This window comes from Oryctolagus cuniculus, chromosome 3, assembly GCF_964237555.1.
Source record: "Oryctolagus cuniculus chromosome 3, mOryCun1.1, whole genome shotgun sequence".
Lineage (NCBI taxonomy): Eukaryota > Metazoa > Chordata > Mammalia > Lagomorpha > Leporidae > Oryctolagus > Oryctolagus cuniculus.
In genome coordinates this window covers 149,170,167-149,185,066 of record NC_091434.1, presented here as the reverse complement: position 1 = coordinate 149,185,066, position 14,900 = coordinate 149,170,167, and the positions used below count along the sequence as shown (strand labels likewise).

The 14,900-nt window shown below is 38.1% G+C and overlaps 1 protein-coding gene across 1 annotated transcript in view; it reads left to right on the top strand.

Annotated features, from left to right (window-relative positions):
* The window catches only part of PPP1R3A (protein phosphatase 1 regulatory subunit 3A), a 39,304-nt gene extending 24,721 nt beyond the window's left edge, over positions 1 to 14,583 (top strand). The window contains 3 exon segments of the mRNA NM_001082303.1: positions 9,469 to 9,527; positions 9,627 to 9,751; positions 11,692 to 14,583. Coding sequence (NP_001075772.1) covers positions 9,469 to 9,527; positions 9,627 to 9,751; positions 11,692 to 14,049 — 2,542 coding nt within the window. The 3' untranslated portion in view covers positions 14,050 to 14,583.
* Positions 14,584 to 14,900: the final 317 nt, after the last annotated feature.

The following is a 14,900-nucleotide window of genomic DNA, read 5'->3' as shown; positions in this document are numbered from 1 at the left end:
GTTATAACTTTGTTATTTGCTATCTTGTGTTACTTCTGCCATATTGTTAAACTGGGATTTAATTTTTTTGTCTATAAAATGATGGAATGCCACCAATCAATTATGAAGTTCCCTACAGATTCCTGATCTTTATGCATCACAGGAATTTGGTCTGAAGAGTAAACTTTCTGTAAGTTGCATGGGGTGCAAGTGTAAAGAGTTTGTAGAACTCAAAATTCTGAACTAATAACAGCTGACTTGGAGACACAAATCGCTGTTTGCTTAAGAGCTGATTAAATAGGTTAAAAATACCTTTTAATTCCTTTGCCATTAATGTTTCATCATTTTATTGTCTAAGGCATGTAAGATTGGTCTACTCTTCAATGCATTTTGTATTTTCTGGGTATGCCTAAGAAGCATAAAGAATTGTCTTATTTTGCACATAGATTTGCAGCTGCCTTAGCAAAATGGGGTGTAACTTGCTGAAAAGTCTGTGGCATAAAGCAGCACTTCTTGTGGTGGGCATTTCATGCAGCAGTTAAATTGCAGCATGGAATGCCTACATTCCATATAGGAACACCTGATTCTAGTCCTGGTTCCTCTGCTTCCAGTCCAGCTTCCTACTGATGTGCACCCTGGGAGATAGCAGGTGGTGGCTCAAGTACCTGAGTCCCTGCCACCCAAGTGGGAGAAACAGATTGAACTTTTTTGCCTCTTGACTTCAGTGTGGTCCAGCCCTATCTGTAGGGTGCATCTCTCTCCATTTACTTCTCTCCATTTATCTGTCTCTCTGCTCTTGAAATAAGATGAAAATAACTAAAGTAATTAAATTTTATAAAGGAGCACTCTGTTCAACAATCTCAGAGTGTCAATATGCCTGTAGAGCTTTTTTTACACCTCCAATTAGACCAGAGTGTTTCCAAACACTACTGTACCTCAGCAAACTCTGAGGTTCCACTTAAAAATATAGATTCCAACTCTCTGCTCCATAGATGCTGATTCAGTGCAGCTATATTGAGGCCCCAGAAGCAGCATTTATACTTTCCAGGTCATTTTCATGTAGGGGAACCATAACCACATTTTTAGAGACACTGATTGAATTTAAGTTTGTATCTCTGGAACTAGCTGACTGCCAATTGGTGTTGGGGATGACAGTCTTTCATTTTTTCTAAAGTATATTTTGAGTTATATGACATGTTTAGAATAATTTTTTTACTAGTATGGTATTTGCTTATGATGCCTAAGCTTGCAATTGCTGCTGTCCTTTTCTCTAGCTAGTGCCACTTCTTGTGGAGGCTTCAGCATAGAGGCCAAGTCCTCTTGAAAGCAAGTTCACCTCCCTCTGCACCTTGCTCAGCACATACTTATTGCTGGGCATTTTGCTTTGTTTAAATGCTCACCTTCACAAGTAGACTGTGAGTGCCTCCAGGGAAGGAACTATTTTTGATTACGATGATCTTGTGCAACATCTGGAAGTGTGTGGATACTCAAATATTTGTAAGATGATGACTCAGTGAATGAATGTGGATCGCTATACATTTAAAATTACTATTATGTTAAGTAAGCTTAACTTCTGGCTAAAACCTTTCACTTCATTCTGTGTTCAGCACATATTTATTTAGTGTCTCCTTTTGTTTATCACAAAATTTTCAGTATTTGGTCTCATTTCTTTGAAGAGGGGGTACATTTACCTCTACTTGCAAAGATAATATAAGTCTTTGTGCAATGATAAATAATACAGTCATGATACAGATAAATGATGTGATCATGATACAGGTAATGATAAAATGATACAATCAGCGGTTTTCATTCATGAAGCACTGATTGTTATTTACCATTAGTCAAAGATCTTTGAAGCTTAACACATTCCCATCAGTGAAACTCATCTTCTTTTCTTTGTTCATTTTTCTAAATTCTTTCTCAAGTTATGACAGTTCCACCTTTTAAATTCTCAAATTAGAAGTGCTTGCATCATCCTTTATTTCTCCCCCATCATAAGTATTGTGTGAGATAGTAAAACGTGTTAAGTTCATACAAAAATAGCAGGAAGGGGCAATGTTGTGGTATAGCAGGTAAAGATGCTACCTGTGATGCCGACATCACATATAGGCGGCAGTTTGTGTTCCATCTGCTCCTCTTCTGATCCAACTCCCTGTTCATGGCCTGGGAAAACCAGTAGAAGATGGCCCAATTACTTCAGCCCATGCCACCCATGTGGGAGACCTGGATGAAACTCCTGGCTCTTGGCTTTGGCTTGGCCCAGCCCTGTATGTTGCAGCCATTTGGGGAGTGAAACAGAGGATGGAAGATCTCTTTCTCTGTTTTTCCCTCTCTCTCTGTAACTGTCTTTCTAATAAATAAATAAATATTTTTTTAAAAAATAGCAGGAAATAAGATAACTCGGTTTAGGACCAAGAAGTACATCTAAGGGAATGACTATTTCAACTGCCTATCATGCAGGGAGGGACAATCTGTGTAGCTAAATTCAATGGTCTTTATACACTCTAATACATTGGGGTCTATGTCAGTAGTGTGCAAATATGGCCTCACAGCAAAATCACTTAAAGAAATTCTTAGCATCAACATTCTCTATACTCCCTCCTTTTCTGCATGCACAGGTGTATTAATTAGGATTATAGGTAAGGTCAATGTTTCTGATATGAAAGTCAATTCTGGGAGCTATTGTTATATTGCAGTTATAGTCTTCATGTGAGAATGGGGAGCAGAGGTAGCAGGTCATTTGAACAATTAAGACGCTTAGAGTTTCTATGTAGACTTGACTTCTGCTTCCTTAGAAATGTCCAAAATTAGTGTAAAGTAGTCTGTCAAGAACTACTTAGAGTCAAGCTAAACAGAATGTGGATGAAGAGACAATTTATGTTTCCCAGTGAAGGATTAGGATAAAAACCAGAAACATCGGTATACTTTTATGCTCTAATAGCTAAGCATGTGTACTACAGATTAGGGAGGAAGGCTGAAAGAAGTGTCTACAAGGACACTTGAAAAGATTACCCATCTTGGACGACTTCAGAAACCACCCGGAGACTAATTCAAGATCTGATTTACTTGCAGAAGCCCTCAGTTGGCTACCAGACTTACCTCTCTCTGACCTGGGTCCTGGCAGCGGCAACAAAGCAGATTTCTAATTCTCACATATACCGCCAAGGTTAGGCAGAAGGAGGCAATGGAAAAACTATGTACAAGAACTTGACAATAAATCCTATTGATACTACTTCAAAAGTTATACTTTGAATGTGCTTCCTCTCTTTCCTCATCATTGTCATCCTTAACCATCATCATTTTGTCCCTACAAGGTTGTAGGAGCTTGTGACCTACCCCTCCTGCTGCACTGTGGCTCTCTCATCAGACTCTCCTTCACCTAATTTCCAGAGATAGGTCCTCGAAAGTTAATCCAACTATTTCTCTCTCCCATTTAGCTGCCCTGCTCCACAGGTTAAAAAGTACCTAAAGAATTCAGCCCCATTTTGCTTGGTTTGCCAAACACTTTATAATCAGATCCAGACTAATTCCAGTCCTTCTCTTGACATTCCAAACCCTCTAAAAAATCCCATCATTCTTGGATGTGGGTTTCTTTTAAAAAAAAAAAAAATTATTGGGGCCAGCGCCATGGCACAGTAGGTTAATGCTCCACCTGTGGGACTGGCATCCCATATGGGCACTGGTTCTAGTCCCAACTGCCCTTCTTCCAATCCAGCTCTCTACTATGGCCTGTGAAAGCAGTGGAAGATGGTCCAAGTGCTTGAGTCCCTGCATCCCCATGGAAGACTGGGAAGAGGCACCTGGCTCCTGGATTCTTGTGCAGCTCTTGCTGTTGCTGCCATCTGGGGAGTGAACCAACGGAAGGAAGACCATTCTCTCTGTCTCTCCCACTCACTGTCTGTAACTCTACCTCTCAAATAAATAAATAAAATCTTAAAAAGATAAAGTGAGAGAGAGAGAGAGAGAGAGAGAGAACCTTCTTTCTACTGGTTTACTCCTTAAATGGCTGCAATGGCTGGAGCTGGGCTGATCAGAAGCTAGGAGCCAGGAACTTCTTCCAGGTCTCCCATATAGGTGCAGGGGCCCAAGCATTTGGGCCATCTTCCACTGTTTTCCCTGGCACATTAGCAGACAGCTGGATTTGAAGTAGACTTGAACCAGCACTCACATGGGATGCTGGCACTGTGTTAGCCAAAGGGAAGACAGAAAAGACATTCCCTTGATTAAAAAAAAGATAAAGGAGAGATGAGAAGAATTAGAATGATCTTTCATTTATATCACAATCATACATAGTTTTGGTCCCTGTCATCATCAACCCTCAAGTTCTTCATTTTCCCTTTAAACTTTCTAATAGCATTTTATTAAATCTTCAAAACTAGGTGATCATTTATGTGACTGATATTTTCAATTTCAGGGTGGGATTTAATTTATGGACCTAATCTAGGACAGGGAACAATCCATTTGTTTTCTTTTTTCTTTTTTTTTTAGAAAAAGACTTTATTTATTTGAGAGGTAGAGTTTCAGAGAGAGGGAGAGACAGAGAGAGAGGTCTTCCATCCGCTGGTTCACTCTGCAAATGGCTGCAACAGACAGGGCTGTGCCAGACCAAAGCCAGGAACCAAGAGCTTCTTTTGGGTCTCTCATATAGATGCAGGAGCCAAGTATTTTTGCCATCTTCTACTGCTTTCCAAGGGAATAGCAGAGACCTGGATAGGAAGAGAAGCAGCCAGGACTAAAACTGGTGCCCATATAGGATGCTGGCACCACAGGCAGAGGCTTAGCCCACTATGCCACATTGCCAGCCCTCCATTTGTCTTCTTAATTCATATAAAACTTGAATTGAGCTAATTAGATATTTTTAATAATTTAATAAGCACCATAAACAATTACTCAAAACAATAGCTGATTTCTATTCATTTTCTTTCCATCTTTCCAGATTCTTCTTCCCTAAATTGCCCCTTCTGATGTAACTGTAATATAGAAAATTAAGTGCTCTCTGTTTGTTTTTTTTTTTTAAGATTTATTTATTTGGAAGGTGGAGATACAGAGAGAGAGAGACAGAGAAAGACAAAGAGAGAGAGAGGTATAATAATGCTGATTATACCGCTGTTTTACTTCCCCAATGGCTGCAACAGTCAGGGCTGGGCCAAGCCTAAGCCAGGAGCCAGGAGCTTCTTCTTCCAGATCTCCCATGTGGTTTCAAGGTCTCAAGAACTTGAGCCTTCCTCCACTGCCTTCTCAGGCACTTTAGCAGGGAGCTGGATCAGAAGTGGAGCAGCCGGGACTCTAACCAGTTTGGATTGCCAACATTGCAAGCAACAATTTTACCAGCTACGCCACAGCCCTAGCCCTGAGCTTTCTCTTAAAAAAAAAATTATTTTATTATTTGAAAGGCAGGGAGAGAGAGTGACAGGAAGGAAGGAAGGAAGGAAGGAAGGAAGGAAGGAAGGAAGGAAGGAAGGAAGAGAGAGAGAGAAAGAGCGAGCGAGCCAACACCGCGGCTCACTAGGCTAATCCTCCGCCTTGTGGCGCCTGCACACCGGGTTCTAGTCCTGGTCAGGGCACCGGATTCTGTCCCGGTTGCCCCTCTTCCAGGCCAGCTCTCTGCTGTGGCCAGGGAGGGCAGTGGAGGATGGCCCAAGTGCTTGGGCCCTGCACCCGCATGGGAGACCAAGAGAAGTACCTGGCTCCTGCCATCGGATCAGCGCGATGCGCCAGCTGCAGCGTGCCGGCTGCGGCGGCCATTGGAGGGTGAACCAACAGCAAAGGAAGACCTTTCTCTCTGTCTCTCTCTCTCACTGTCCACACTGCCTGTCAAAGAAAGAGAGAAAGAGAGAAAGAGAGAGAGGGAGGAAGGGAGGAAGGGAGGAAGGGAGGAAGGGAGGAAGGGAGGAAGGGAGGAAGGGAGGAAGGGAGGAAGGGAGGAAGGGAGGAAGGAAGGAAGGAAGGAAGGAAGGAAGGAAGGAAGGAAGGAAGGAAGGAAGGGAGAGATCTTCCATCTGCTGGTTCACTCTTCAAATGGCTGCAGTGGCCCAGTCATTTCCTGCTGAAGGCAGGATCCTGGAACTCCATCTGGGTCTCTCGTGTGGGTTTAGTGGTTCAAGTACTTGGACCATCATCTCCTTCTTTCCCATGTGCTTTAGAAGGGAGCTGTATTGGAAGTAATAAAACTAGGACTTTAAACCAGAACTCAAATATGGGATACCGGTATCACAAGCAGTGGCTTAACCAGTACACCACAATTCAGGCCCAATGCTCTTCTTTTTGTATACTTTTTATTATAGTCTTTGCATGCCTTTATATATACTTACATTTATATTACTTTAGTAGTTTTTAATTTAATTTAATACAATATTGCTAAGAGTTATCTATACTGTTGCGTATCTCTGTGGTATATTAACCTTGGGTGCTATGTAATATTCATGTTTGTGATATTCAAGTTTTGTATCCACTATTATGTTTATGGTCATTTCTTTATGTTCAAGATTTGAAGAGCTGATATTGATGCCAACATAAAAGTTCCTAGAACTATCTCAGTAGTATATGCAAGAATTTCATAGATCTATATACTCAATAGTAGATGTAGTGATCATTATAATTATATAAATATCAAATTTTAGGTGATTATTTCAGTCAAACTATTCTCTAAAAAGGTCTCCTCTATTTATTTTTCTACCAGCAATGTGAGAGAAAGCCTATGGCCCCAAATCATCTCCAACTCTTGGTGTTGATAGGTAAAAAAATTTTAATTTTTATTTATTTGAGAGGAAGCGAGAGAGAGAACTCTCATCTGCAGTTTTACTTCTCAACTGCTCACAATAGCCAAGGCTGGGCCAGGCTGAAGCCAGCAGAGGGAAACTCAATTCCAGTCTCCCAAATGGATGACTGGAATCCAGTTACCTGAGCAATCTCCACTGTTTCTCGGGTTCTGCACTGGCAGGATGCTGGAATCAGGAGTCAGAGCTGGGTATCAAACCCAGGCACTCTGATACCAAAAACGCCGGTGTCTCCACCAATAGAACAAACAACTCTTGGTGGACTTTTTCATTTTTATCAAGTAAATGGATGCTGAAGGGTATTTCTTTGTAGTCCTAGTTTTCAGTTTTATGTTCTCTAATAATGCTGATTATACCCTTTAAATGTCTATTAGCCATTGGGTTTTCTCTCCTAATGAAATGTTTGTGCTTTCTTACTGATTTCTAGTAATTCTAAAATAAATTCTTGATTCTTATTTGTGTTGGTATTTTTGTGCAGTGCAAACATCTTTTCCAGGTTTTTTTTTTTTTTTAAGATTTATTTATTTTACTTGAAAGTTAGAGTTACACACAGAGAGAGAAGGAGAGGCAGAGAGAGAGTCTTCCATTCACTGGTTCACTCCCCAATTGGCCACAACGGCCGGAGCTGAGCTAATCTGAAGCCAGGAGCCAGAAGCCTCTTCCGGGTCTCCCACATATGTGCAGGGGCCCAAGGGCTTGGGCCATCTACTGCTTTCCCAGGCCATAGCATAGAGCTGGATTTGGAAGTGGAGCAACCAGGACTAGACTCTCTTTAGAACTATATCTTCATAATTTGTTAAAATGTTTTTGGACTTTTGATTAGAATTAAGCTGAGTCTGTTGACCAATGTAGGAGAGAATTGGGATCTTCATACTTCTTCTACTATCTATGAAAATGGTATATTTCTTTTTTTCTAGATATTCTTTAATATTTCTTGATACAATTTTTATTCTCTTCCCTGTAAAAATCTTAAACATTTCCTATTAGTTTTTGCTCATAGGTATTTGATTTAAGATTTTAATTTCATTTATTTTTACCTTTTTTCCTTTTATTTACCCCTGAACCTAAAGTTGCCACCTGCATTTCTGAATTACAAATTTTTGTAAGATGCTGCCATAATGAAGCACAATCAGGCAAATAATCTTTTGTTCTCTTAGTGAGTTTAAAAAAGCAGGCTCCTGTCCTTTAGACTTAATCATTTATAAAATTTAAAGTATTCTAGAAAGTTGAATTAGAGAAATGATTGACAACATTTTGATTAGATAAAAACAGAAGACTAAATGCCTGTGATCTTTTTCTCTACAAATGAGATTTGTAGCATTTTTATGGGAACAAAGAGGAAGCAGGGACAATTAAGTGTTCTAAAATTATTTGTATATTTTAAACACATAGATATTATGTACATGGAAAAGGAAAGATGTGCCAACTTGCATGTAAATTTCATAAAGTAAATCTCAGCATAAAAATAAATCTTTCCATACCAATTGACTTCATTCAATGGCATGGACTTATAGATTAAGTCAGTACTAATTATGCAGACATTTTCTAATGAAATTATGCTTATATATTCATAGGAACATTATTTTCATTTATAGGTCCATTAAAGTTACCAAATATTTTCATAGTAAAGTTAAAAGTAAGCATCATAAATAAACACAGAATTGAATTATCTGCTTACATAGTCAATATGGAAGAAATCGTGCATGATTTATTTAAATAAAATTAATATTTTGGGGATCAAAATCTGCTGTATATTAAATACTAGATCATGACAAGATTATCAGTCATTGCCAACTTTCCAGGTTTCCTTTGTTGCAGAAAAATCACCGAGAAAGGTCACTAGAAGAAAATTCAGCAGAGATGGTACAAGTGGATGTTAATATTGGGCCAAATATTTCTGATAAGTTGACTTGTGATGTAACTCTACACACAGTGTTTTCTTTTCCCCACTAACAACATTTTTCACCCTAAGTGTCCTGTTCAAATCTACATTCTTGGGACTCCACAAATACACTTGCAAATGGATTACATTTGTCAGGAAATGGTATTTATCTTTTTCAATCACTATGCAGAATATGCTAGAAAAAGGGATGTAAGTTGAATCATTTCAAAGAAAATATATACTTGCATATGAGAGATCTGAAGTCTTGGTTATAAAATTGGCCTGTGGCAATACATATATAAAGTCTTTAACTGAATACAAATTTAGCTGCCTTTCAGGTTTTAGTTAACTTGATTTTTTTTCTTCCATTTCTGGAGAGAAAGTTAATGTCATGTCAGTTCAACTGAAATAATTTTGATTAAAATGAAGCAAAAAATTAATAATTGAAATATTAGAAATTTCCACAACCATAAGTGGACTCTCAGTTCATACTGTTCTCATTTGCAAAGATGAAAATCATGAATGAGAGAATAATGTATATTTACATGTATTTTTACTTTAGCTTCATAAGTTACAACATAAACAGCATAACCTTTTTTAGAAATATGGAATTTTGTGAATTACTTTAAAATTTTTTCTATGGTTGATAGTTGTTGCAAATTCTGAAAGACAAATTTTGCTTAAAATATACAATATAATGGAAGAAAATAAGGGGAATGTTGTATATGTTTATTTGATTTGTTATAGACTTGAATTCCCCCCTTTATAAAAGTACTTAAGACATTTAGTTCCAAAAGAAATATGTATAAGGTTTTGTTTTCATTTTAACAGTAAGGAAGAATCATCAGAAACATCAGAAGAAAATAACTTTGAAAATTCAAAGATTGCAGGTAGTATTTCTTATTTTATTTTTAAATAAAATTTGTCTCTTTTGTTAAATCCTACAATGAAAATAATCTTACATGGGAACAATTATATTAACCTTACAGATACCTATATCCCAACAATTGTTTGTTCTCATGAGGAAAAGGAAGACTTGAAAAGCAGTTATCAAAATGTAAAAGATGTAAACATGGAACATGATGAACATAATGAAAAAGAATTAGAGTTGATGGTAAGTGTTCTGGTTGCCACGGTATTAGAGAAGACGAATCCATTTAAGCTTCAAAGATGCTGCAATGCCTGTCTTTCAATAGCTCCAACTAATATAATTTGCAAATGTGAAAGCACAGCATATTCTGTCCTTGCATCTCCAGCTTGATCAACAAGCCACTTTGATTTCAGTATGTTGCTTCTGGTCTCTGCAGTGGTAAATTAATGGCATTCATTTCTTATCTCTTTACCAGCGGCTCTGAGTAATAGTTTGTAGGAATTGCAGGAGAGGTAGCCATACCCTGATGTGCATTTCTAATCTTTGTGACAACTGTACACTTAGCATAAACTCGTTTGTAAAATGAGAGAGTTGGGATTCGATGAGTGTTAGGGTCCTGTCCAACTCTGCAAGTCTATAATTCTTGTATTTAGCAGCAACATTTAAAAAAAAAAACTGACATCCATCCTTGTAAGAATGTCAAAGTTCTATATTATTGCAAAGTATTAAATTACCAAGTGCAAAGAAAATAGTCTGTGCTGTAATTTTAAACAGGAAACAATTCAGTACTGTACAATTTAATTTTAAATTTGTTATCATAAATTTCACATTTGTTGAACATAACAATCTATTTTGAATTTTGGGTGGAGTGGTTTAGATAGCATTTTTATCACAAAAGAAGAAATAAGAGTAAATGAGTCACATAATGCAATTTATCCTTTTCTGTATTTGACTGGAGTTCATATCATTGGGATACATGGATTCATAATCATCTAAGATTAAAATGGCATTTGCCTCTTCAAATGTCAATGCTGAAACAGAAAAGAAATAGAGCTCATCTCCTTCCCCACAGATTCTACCTTTTCTATAGTGATATGGTAGCTGCATCACTACAGTATGCAATTTACTTTGCTCCAACTTTAAGAAACTACAAAGTTGTCACCCATTGTGAGAATTCTCACCGGCTGAAAGTTAAAATCGCCATTTTTTAAAAAAAAAAAACACAGAATATAATGAAAGGGCCCAGAAAAATCACATACTTCACCAATACACCTCATTACAGTGAGCAGGCTCAAATATAAAAGTTTGTTTAGAAGTTACTGAGATTGTACGTCCAATAAATGAATAGGGAACTATAATTTAGATGCTAATTTGCTCCACACTGACATTAATGCATAAAACAATGAAGTTCTGTAATAGATGGAAATACAACCAAATCTGTGGAACCCACAGGCATTGGCTTACAAGACAGCTGTGCAGTTGACAAGTAACATGAGCCTTATGTGAGAAGAAGGGGAAAACGTAAGATTTGCATATAATTATTGAGATCATGCAAATGTCAGTTATGAGGAGAAAAAAAAAAAAAACACAGGCATCTCACTGTTAAATCCTGACAGTTGGCATCACTGAAGAGCTCAAATACATTTGAGTACCAGTTGGCAGAGGGTCATTAAAACAGAATTTGCAGAGACATTAACTCCCTCACTTTTCTTTGAGTGACGTTTTGCTATTAATAGTTTGCAGAGGCTTTGCAGAAAACATATTAATAAGAGAAACTGTAATGGGGGCACCTACAGCAAGTGTAAATGCAGCAAGGGGCACCCAGGAAGCTGCTCTCTAATTGATTAGCATGGAGCTATCAATGTGTATATCCAAAGTGAAGAGAAAGTGCAATGACAAGCAAGAATGGTTGAATAATACAATGTGATATTTGGAGCTGGAGGGAGAGTGATTAATTTGGGCCCCTTTTCTTACTAATCTCATTCTCAAGTCACAGCTTACAAGGATCCCCCCAAAACATCTGGCTTCCAGAGTTTGTGTGAAATCCACAAAATGAAATGAGTCAAGGAAATCTATCAGCTAATTATCTAGCCAAGTTAATGAAACCTATCTAATTCATTTTGTATATTTAGAAAAGATCCTATGGTCATTATTTGTTGTTGTTGTTGTTTTTATTCCAAAAGATAAATCAACGCTTAATAAGAACTAGATGTGCTGCTTCTGAATATGGAAAGAACACATTGTCATCAGATCCATCCAATATTCCAAATAAACCTGAGGAGTTACAGAAGAACCAAAGCCACAGTGAAGCATGCACTGACTTGTCCCAAAGGCTTTTGTCTCCAGGTTCATCAGCAGAAAGTTCCTTAAAGGGCGATTTTTACCACACTGAAAAATATTCCTCAGGAAATGAGTCCAGTCATCAGCCTTCAGATATGGGAGAAATCAAACCCTCATTGGGAGGTACTACCAGTGATGGATCAGTGCAATTACACATCAGTAGTAAAGAAATCCTGGATGATAACGCTAATCCAGCCCATGGGAGTGGCAGAGGGGAAATATCTTGCTCCTTCCCAGGTCAACTTAAGGCAAGTAACCTAAATAAAAAGTATGAAGGAGGAGCTGAGAACAGTGAAATGAAAGATTGCGAATGTTTACCAAGAGATGTCCACTTGAAAGCATCGGACTATTTCAAAAAATCAACAGAAAACAGACCCTCCGAGGAAGATTATGGGACTAGTAAGGATAATAAGGAAAAAAGAATACAGTTAGATGTTGATGAAAAAACAAGCAAAAATTTTCGATCAATCTTCTATGACCAAGAAAGAAATGTAGGCCACCTTGAAATAACTGTGGAAGGGATTGAAGCCAGTGACAGAGACTTAACTTCTCTGCCAACCAAAGATACCACAATTCCAACTTGGGCAATCATGGAAGATACATTTCACTCATCAAGGACACCTTTAGGTAGGGAAGAAGCTGTGTTAACAACCCCAGAACATGATCTCTCTTCTAGTGAAGGCACTATTTTAGGAGGGCTAACTGGAGGGGTTTGTTCACCAAGAAATGGAAATGTTTTGAAGAATGATTATCTTTTCCAAGTTGAAAAAAGAAAATCCGGTTGGATTAATCCTGAAGATCAGAATAAGGACACACAGCATCAACAAAGTTGGAATGTTCTGGAAAGTCAGGAAAAAGCAAGAGGGAGTAAGACAAATATAGCAGAGCAGATCAAAGAACAAGTAGACTGTGAAGACATGTGGGAAAAAAGAGATAACACAGGGAGTTTGAAAGCTACTCCTGCTGAAGCATTGTTTACCTGCCAAGAAGCAGAGCACTGTGAACTGTCTCCTCTAGCTGATCATGGTATTCCTGGGAAAGCAGAAGCAGGTACAGCTTATATAATTAAGACAACATCAGAAACTACCCCAGAAAGCATGTCTGCTGGAGAAAAAGCGATAATTGCTAAGCTACCTCAAGAGACAGCGCGAAGTGACAGGCCCATGGAGGTAAAGGAAACAGCGTTTGATCCACACGAAGGGAGAAATGATGATTCACATTATACCCTTTGTCAACGAGACACAGTCGGTGTAATCGATGACAACGGTGTTGAAAAGGAATCCCATTTAGATATTTGTAATGCTCGTCTAGATGAAATGCGGAAGGAGGAAGCCATGTCTATGCACAGCCCTGGGAAGATGCGTGACAGGGAGAAACTCGGCATTGGAAACATCACATCTGTAGAAGAATCCTCACAGGTCATTGCAAATAATGAAAAAGCAACTTCAAGGCTGGATTTACATTTGGAAATGCCATCAGCAGACAAAAAAATATTTCCAGAAAATAGAGATCTTGGGCAGGTTCAAGAATTATCAAAGAAAACCGACATAGATAACACTGTTCACTCTGCCTTTAACTCAGACACGAACAGAGCTTCTCGGGATGACTCTCTTCTTTCCAGTCACCATACAGAAACTTCAGTGCTGTCTTGTGAACAGGCAAATGCTGTAAAGAATACAGTTACTACCACTGCTCTCCAGACTTCTGCTACTGAGTCAGAATATAATTGTAGTCCAACAAGGGAAACCCAGGGTCAACCTGCATCTAAACCTGAAGAAGTTTCCAGAGGTTCAAGAAGAGTGACATCAGAGACTAGGAAAGAAAAATGCGTAGGCCAGATGTTCCAGTCAGGAGAATGCAATGTGGAAATGTCGCAAGGGCCAATGATTTTAGTCAGTGAATCTCGTGAGAACGTAGAAAGGGAAAGGCATGAAAATGAAGGACTGATTAACTCAGGTGACAAGGAATTTGAGAGCTCTGCTTCTTCTAGTCTACCTGTGCAGGAAACTCAAGATCAAAGCAATGAATCTCTTCTTTCAAAATACACCAACTCTAAAATACCTTATTTCCTTTTGTTTCTGATGTTTCTTGTAACCGTCTACCACTATGACCTCATGATAGGCTTGGCATTCTACCTTTTCTCATTGTATTGGCTATACTGGGAAGAGGGCAGACAAAAAGAGTCTGTCAAAAAGAAGTAACCTCAGCACTATTATTATTAAAAGATAAGCTGTTTAGCTCCAAACATTTGGATTGGTGAAGGAGACTATTCATTGTTCAAAGAGCCAGTGCAGTTTTTCTCTTGAAGGATCATTTAAAAAGGAATGCCTATGAAGTTTGCTCCTTCATATAAGTAATTATTCTATATAGGACCATTATGTTTGGATCATTAAATACCTATATGAATATGAGATCTGAAGCACGTCAAGTTGAAATTAGGTACAGCTGTTGCTCCTTAGCAGGCTATGAAGTTGCAATGCTTCACGTCTCTTCACTACTTAAAGTGCTATTTCTTGTGTTCATTTCTTTTGCAGTAAAGCTTCATTTTTTTCCCCCTGAGCACATCTTTCCCTCTATGGTTTTTAAAAATAGATAAAACATGGACAATGGCAGAAGATTTTCTTCCTTTTTTTTTGTCTTTTAGGATTGACAATGAAATTTTCATCTACCACTGTATCATTTATTAGCACATAATGATAGATCAACTATTTCAACTCATATTTCATAGTTTTAAGAGAACACCCATATATATTGAAAAGCTTAAATTTAAAGAAACATTATGTTCTGTTGAATAATAGTTTACATACACACACCCCTTATACCTCTTTGTACCTACAAAGTCAGGGCATTCAGAGGTCAAATCCAACAAAGACTGAAACAATAGGGAGATTATCTTTCAGTTCTACAAAATCTTGTGGGTGGTCTATCTTGAAGCAATGTTTTTGTCTTCTAAAGGAAGACTTAGCAGGCTGAACAATTTCAGTGGCAACTATTATTCAGAGTTGGAAATTTAAAAGTTCCACAAGCATTGTTTCAGAATGAATCTGTACTT